At 43.5% G+C, this 7461-nt stretch overlaps 1 protein-coding gene across 1 annotated transcript in view; it reads left to right on the top strand.

Annotated features, from left to right (window-relative positions):
* FAM179A (family with sequence similarity 179 member A) overlaps positions 1–7461 on the top strand; it is a 60014-nt gene that overhangs the window by 32857 nt on the left and 19696 nt on the right. The window contains 5 exon segments of the mRNA XM_019527669.1: positions 711–869; positions 1802–1919; positions 3345–3448; positions 5208–5406; positions 5978–6194. Coding sequence (XP_019383214.1) covers positions 711–869; positions 1802–1919; positions 3345–3448; positions 5208–5406; positions 5978–6194 — 797 coding nt within the window.

The following is a 7461-nucleotide window of genomic DNA, read 5'->3' as shown; positions in this document are numbered from 1 at the left end:
CTGCAGAGAAGGACCTGCGAGTTGCAGTGGACCATAAGCTCAATGTGAGCCAACAATGTACTCTTGTTGCAAGAAAAAGCTAGGGGCATACTGGGTTATATTAACAGGAGTGTCACCTGCAAATCAAAGGAAGTGATTCTTCCACTCTGTTCAGCACTGATGAGGCCTCACCTGGAGTACTGTGTCCAGTTTTGGGCCCCACACTTCAAGAAAGATGTGGACAGTTCAGAAAAAGTCCAGTTCAGATCAATGAAAATGATTAGGGGCTTGGAAGGCAATATTTATGAGGAAAGGCTAAAAAAAATTAAGGTTATTTAGTCTGGACAAGAGAAGATTTAGGGGTGTATTTGTTAACTATCTTCCAATACTTGAAGAGTGATTATAAAGAGGATGGAGATGGCCTTTTCTCTGTGGCTGTAGGGGACAGGGCTAGGAGAAATGGCCCCTAACTGCATCAGGGGAAATTTATGTTGGAGATCAAGAGGAACTTTCTGACTATGAGGGAGGGTCAGGCATTGTAAAAGGCTATCTAGGGTCACTGTAGAATCTCCATTCTTGGAAGTTTTCAAAAGCAGGTCAGACAGACACTAGCTAGGATAGTTCAGTTAGGGATGACCCTGCCTTGAGCCAGGGGCTGGACTAGATGACCTTGTGAAGTCCTCTGCAGCCCTACATTCCTGTGATCTAATTATTTGATGCCTTGCTTCCAGTCATCGTAACCCCCTCATTCGAAGGTGTACTGCCGAGCACTTACTAACCATCGTGGAACAGATTGGAGCGGAAAAACTTCTGTCGGGCACCCGAGACAGTACAGAGTTGCTGGTCCGGACACTGGTGAAGCTTGCTCAAGACAGCAATCAAGACACTCGGTAAGAACTGATGTGCCTTCCATCTCTGAGGAGCAGAAACTTTTTCTTCTGAGTGGCTGGCAAATGGCAACCTATATGTCGTGCAATACACTATAAGATGAGCGTAAAGAAGAATACTTGTCTGAGTGTAATGTTGGCTAAAGAATGCTCAGTTTCTTCTGGGTTTTCTAGCAAAGGAGAGACGTTTAAATACTTATGTTGTATGAAGCATTCATTATTTTAATTGATTGCAATTAGCTGTGTGCTCCTAGCAACAATTTTCTTTGATGCCAACATGTGCATGTGACTTCCCTGACTCTTGTTGAATGTTGGGTAAAGCTGAAGCCCTGGCCACTGAAAGATCCCAGTGCTTTTGTGGGAAGAATAAGATGGTTCTGGTCACATTCCAACAGCACTGAATCAATGTGTTCTTCCTTCCTGCAGTTTCAATTGGCTATGGTATTTGTCACGTTCTGTCCTAAACCATCATGTATTGCTGTGGTCTGTGGCTGAACATATTCCATTTCAGTGATGAAAAAATTCCTATACAGTAATTTGTTAAAGCACGTTGGAATCCTATAAAATGAAAACCTCATTGGAGAACCAAGCTGATACTATTATTAACATTTATAGGAGTCCCACGTGTCTGTTGGAGGAAAAGTAGATTCCTGCATTCATGAATAGATCTCTGTGGAACCAGATTATTTCTTTTCTCACTGCTCTTCTGCTGCATTTTCTATTGCAGACAGTATGCAGTGTTGTATACTGATGTCAATTTGAGATAAATCTCACTCTCTATTGACGGGATTAAAAGTTCTTACGAAGTGCATTGCCCATGAGGAACACAAAAAAATGTGTTCTTGTAACACTGCCGGCTTCCTGGATGGATGAATGAGATGGTGATGTTTTGAGGTAAAATGTTTTTTAATTAGTTAGTCTCCTTTCCATGCTAGGTTTTATGGACGGAAAATGTTGAATACACTGATGCCCCATCCAAAATTTGATGGATATTTGAAACAGTGTCTCCCATCACATGACTTGCGGGATGTCATAGCAACAATTAAGCAGAAAGTAAGTGCTTAGTAGGATATATATCTTCTGTAGGAATGTACCAATATTGCCTTGCAAGTCTAAACATAACCTCTCTTTCTTTCTCTCTTGCACCCTTCCTTTTTCCTTGGAGTTTTCTTTTTATGGGACTGAATTGCAGATCCAGAGCCATTTTATGTGCAAGCATTTGGGGATCTAGATTTGGAATAACTGATGTAGGATTATGACCATAATAAAGAATGGGAAGGAGAGGGCGATGGCCTTCTTCGCATCCATAAACAGAAAGAGGGCAGGGATGAAAGTAGTTCTTTGTAAACCTCTTTTCCATAAGTAAGGGAAAAAGCCCCTAGAAGATTTTGGAACAGGGGTGATATATGGCTATCCTAGTGGTTTATATAATTTCTTTACTTCAGGAGTATCATCCCTCCTCTCAGGTTGTGTCACTGAACTTAAAAGTGCTGTGAGACTATTCACTGGCAGTAGAAAATCATCCTGATGAACTTTTTTTTTGTGCCCATTTCTCTTGTGGAAAACAAACAATTTTTTTTGGAGGGGGGAGAAGGGGTTGGGGGAGCTGGAAAAGCAAGAATGAGACATGAATTGTCTTGCCTAAAATTTCCTTAATAGTCTTTAGGCCCACAAAAACCTTTTATAACAATAGTTTCCAATCCAGAGCTCATATAGTGGGGTCACACTGTTGTGGGTGGGGGGTCACAATATTCCAGAGAGAGAAAACTGAGAGTTGAAATGTGGGTGCTATTATCATGTTGCTCAGACCACTGTTGCCACCCTATGTGCCCACAGTTAGTAGGGAGTGGAGACTTATCACACCTCAGGTAATGGTCTGTGTGTCCACAGTTACCCTGGGAGAAAGTGAAGGCTAAACGGAGACAACACAGATCTGTTTCATTTAGATGGCCCTGGTTTATTTTCAACATGGGTTAAATGGGAATAGAGACAATTACTGTGGAGCAGCTGAGTCTCTCCTTTCTGTGGCCACAGGGACAGTTTCCACTATCTAAAGTCATGCAAAATTATCAGACTGCAAATGAGGGCATGGCAGGAAAGAAGTTGGAAATGGCTGTTTTAGAAAGTCTAACAGGGATCCAACACTTACCAGAGTTAACTGCATGCTCACTTGCTGGCTGGTAGCTCTTTGTGACTGCAGGGCTTCCACATGTGACTGGATCCATCTGTCTCTCTTCAGGTGCCCCCGTCTGTCAGTGCTTTATCTTAGTGTCCCTCCAGTGGATAAGATGGTGACAGTGAAGACAGTGACTTTACAGACTTTTTTGGAGTCTTTAGCTCTTTTCCCTGTTTGAGCTCTGCTTTACTTCTTCAGAAGCAAGGACCTTGGTTCTAACCTGTATTTTGCCCTGAGTACTTTAAGCAAGTTATTACCCATCTTCTCTCACTTCTTATAGATGTATTTTTATATGTATATAGGGCATGGAAGATGATGCATCTGAACCCCCTTCTGCCAAAGGCCGCAGGGAGTCTAGGAACAGCAGCTTGACAGTCTCCCGTGACAGCCTGCCTTCTGGTGAAGGGTATTAAAACTTTTTGGTTGTCATTGTGTTAGTTTTGAACACGTGTGGGGAAGTTTTCAGCCCTGTTTATCAGTTAAATGTATCTGATACGGCTGAGCAGCAAGCAGTGTTCCAAGCTCACAAAACCTTTTGAGATTTCAAAAATTCTCCTCCAACACTGCATTGAGATGAACCTAAGAGCTTTAGAAGTTCTTCAAGAAAAATGAGTGGGAGAAACCAATCCCCCACCACACAAAGAAAACAACTAGTAGTCCTGTGGCTAGAAGAACCTGTTCAACCTGTTATACATCCCATCTGAGTGCCCTTCCCAGGGGACTATCAATTATTCCCAGGGTGGGTGTCTCCTTCTCTGGTTCTTGACCAGATATTTCCACCCTGAACTCTAAATGACAGTTGCTTCAAAACTGGTATATGAAAAGGTTTAGTTTTTATGAATTAGCATTTTATGACAAAAAAACACTGATTCCAGGCAGCTGCAGGTAGACTATGGATAGCGTCACTTCCTGCTATGCTGGATTGGAGCTGAAGACAGGAGCTTGGTCCATTTGCTCCCAGAGCTGGCAGTGGACCTACCAGTAACTTTTCTCCTTTGATAACCCAGTGGATTTGTTTTAATTTCATTGTGTTCAGTGCTTAGAAGAAAGTGAGCACAAGCCTTACTGCTGTGTTCAGAATTCTCCCGAGGTACATGTTACAATCAATTAATTGTATTTTAAGGGTTATAATCCAAAACCCATTGACATAACTTTCCACTGATTTCAGCAGGCTTTGGATCAGACCCTAGGAAAAGAAAGTTGTGAGACCAGGGCTGGGAGCCAGCCCTCCTGGCTTCTGTGCCCACCTGTGCTGGGCAGATTCTCTAAATTGCCTTGGATAAGGCATTATGGGTTTTTATAGATGACACTTTAAAGCAGGTTTAAAGTGAGTTAAATACCTTTGGCACTGCTTCAGTGGCATTGCTGTTTGCACATTTGGCGGCATATTGCATGTTATTTCCAGCCGTTGTAGCACTCTCAGCAGCATAATCCACCTTTAAATGACTTTGGGGCACTGCAAAATAAAGCACCTCTGAGGAGTTATAGTTTCTAAACCCTACAGCTGTGGAGGGAAGCACCAGGCCCTGTGCAGCTCAGGGGCCATGCAGGCAGCCCAGCAGTAGCCTGGGAAGGCAGGCTTCACAGAAGGGGGGGAAAAGAAAATGGCAAGCCTGATTTCCCTCCCACCCAGAGCCTGCCTGCCTGAGCTGCACAGGTGCCTAGTGCTTCCCACCGGGGACTGCCCAAGCCAGGTGCCTGCAGGTGGGTGTCACCTGGGCAGGGGCTGCCACTGCCATGGAGGAAAGCAGCAGGACACCCCTCCCCTTCCCCCACAGCTTGGGGACCGCTCTGCCCACCAGAAGCTCGCTCTCCCCTCCATGCTGCTGGAGGGGCAGGGAAGAATTGGGCTTCGACATAGGTGTACATGAGACTTGGGTTTACTTTGTCCTAAATTGAAGCGGTGTTTTTAAAATAAATACTGCTTCAATTTAGGGAGAATTAAACCCCTGTGTCACGTACAAACCCCCTATGTTTCAGTTTTCCTAATTACAAAATGGAGATGCTGCTAATTAGACTTTGCTTCTGCAGTAAGTTTGAGACCATTTATAAGACCAAGCTCTACTTGTAATGAGGTCAGTAGGGTATCTTTTAGCTGTTATTGTCATTGCTCTGTTGTCCCTTAATCCCAAAGGATTCATGCTGATTTTGTTTTTCAATATGAGGTCCAGTCCAGACACCTTAGTCCCACCACAGCACGTTGTTCGTCGGTCATCTCTCCGCAGCCTGGAAGTGATAGATCAGCTCAAGGAGCTGAACAAGCTCCTGACGGCCAAGGAGTTTCAGATGCGAATGGAGGGAATAATGCTTCTTACGGATCACTGCAAAAACAACCCCCAGTTTGTCTCCTCAAACATTATTCAGGTATTGGGGGCCTTTCCTTTGTTCCCTTTCCCTTTGTGCTCTGCACCTTCTCTTCCAGGACCCTCCTAGCAGCAAAGTCCAGCAGCCCCAACCTGACATTTTTCTCTTTACGAGGTTTGGGTGCCTCCATTGTCTTCCCAAAAATCCATTGCTAATTAACCATTAACATTTTTCTGTATAAGACCAGAGATAACTTTAAGAAAAATACTTGTTGAGGTCTTGAAGAAGTTGACTGTATTTCCCTTAAGTATAAGGATTTCTCAGCATTAATCTGGGATAATAACTAACTTTCCTGTATCCACACAAACATTCCTCATCTATTTAAAATGGGAAGGGAGATGCTACTAAAGAAATAAGAGCCTTACCATGCACGCTATAATGTGCATAGTATTTACTGCTGTGAATAGTCTGTGGAAGACGATGGGACTTTTCAGAGTTACAAGTGCCAGCTTGATAGGAAGTGTGAGCAGGGTCAGAGCTAGCATTTGTATTTACAGGAAGACTTTGTTTCTACATCCCCTACCAGGCCCAGAGAGATCGCACATCCTGGTTTTGTTTTTGTTTTAAACAGATTTTTGATGATTTTACCCTGAGACTTCAGGACTCCAACAAGAAAGTGAACCAGTATGCACTAGAATCAGTTGTCTCCATGATCCCCGTCCTCCGAGATGGCTTACATCCAGTCACGGTCTCTATGGTTACAGTGGTCACTGACAATCTGAACTCTAAGAATTCGGGTATTTACTCTGCAGCAGCGAAGGTGCTGGAAACTCTGATTACACATTTAGGTAATGCTTCGTTCATTTTGTTCCTGCCCTGGAGGTATCCTTTCCAGGCCTCAAACCAAATATTTCAAAATGGCCCTTTATTACCTGATTTGGCCAGTGGACTCTGTTCTGGTTTGAAGGCATACTCAGCCTTTTCACTACTGTCATTTAGCTTAATAACATGAGTCATGTGGTTGAATTCTTCTATACTTTCTGTCTTAACTGCTGCATAATGTTGCTCTGAGCGGTTAAATGGATCCTGTTTTTTCACCCGCAGCCTGGATCTGGCTGCATTTCAGCAGTTATCTCCTGTTCTGTTCAGGTTCTTTTATCATCCTTACCAGGTGCGTCTACACATGCATTAGCATCTACTGTGCTTATTATGGAGTAAGATACTGCGCCGTAAGCGGTTTTTAGGTCAGCATCTACGCGTGCAGCCATTAAAGCACAGTAATGCTGTATGTGGACTGACTGGGGACTAAAGTTAGTCCCCAGTCAGTCCACACAGTGTTACTGTGCAGTAAGGTGTCTACACGTGCGTTAAGGTGCAGTAAGTAATCAGGCATAAATTTGATACCTGAATGATCAAATTTCATCTTCAACATGATCATGCAGGTATCAAATTTATGACATAAGTCTCCATAGTTACTGCACAGTATGGACATGCGTGCATAGATGTGAGCCTGTACTGTACAGTAATTTTTGGTTACTGCGTAGTAACCTAAATTACCGCTCAGTAAATGTGCATGTGTAGATGCGCCCACCTTGTAGTATATGGGTTGTTTCTAGGAGAACATTAAGTGCTACGATTTATATCTGTCATGTCTTTCTCTCTCTCTTTCTCTAGTTGGAGTTTGTGTGTTGATTTCTTTTTTTAACTATGATATTTTTGTTCCACGTACACTGGGCTTATGTCAGCTTGGAACCGAGGGTGGTGAGGTCACTGATGATTTTTCGTGTCCTCAGGAATTGTCTTGGAGAGGATCTTGGAGCAGCTCTGACTCCTGTATGGATGAGTAAGACCCTTGTGGTGGACCGTTCCACTGTCCCTCAGAAGGGGAAGCTCTGTCTTCTGGTCCCCATCCTGGAGTTGTAGATGATCTTTCATCTACAGGTGTCCTGAGCTCTCACATTGTTGAGTGTCTTGAAGATTAAGGGTTGAGACTTTGCATTTGACATGTCATGTCATCCTATTTCATGGCATGCCAGTGCAGCAAGTGGAGTCCAGGTCAGGCAATGGTAGAAATAATTCCTCCACAGCCAGTGGGATTGTACTTAGTTCAGTGCA

This window comes from Gavialis gangeticus, unplaced genomic scaffold (assembly GCF_001723915.1).
Source record: "Gavialis gangeticus isolate Ggan-Ray unplaced genomic scaffold, GavGan_comp1, whole genome shotgun sequence".
Taxonomy (NCBI): domain Eukaryota; kingdom Metazoa; phylum Chordata; order Crocodylia; family Gavialidae; genus Gavialis; species Gavialis gangeticus.
This window is presented reverse-complemented; position numbering and strand designations above follow the sequence as displayed.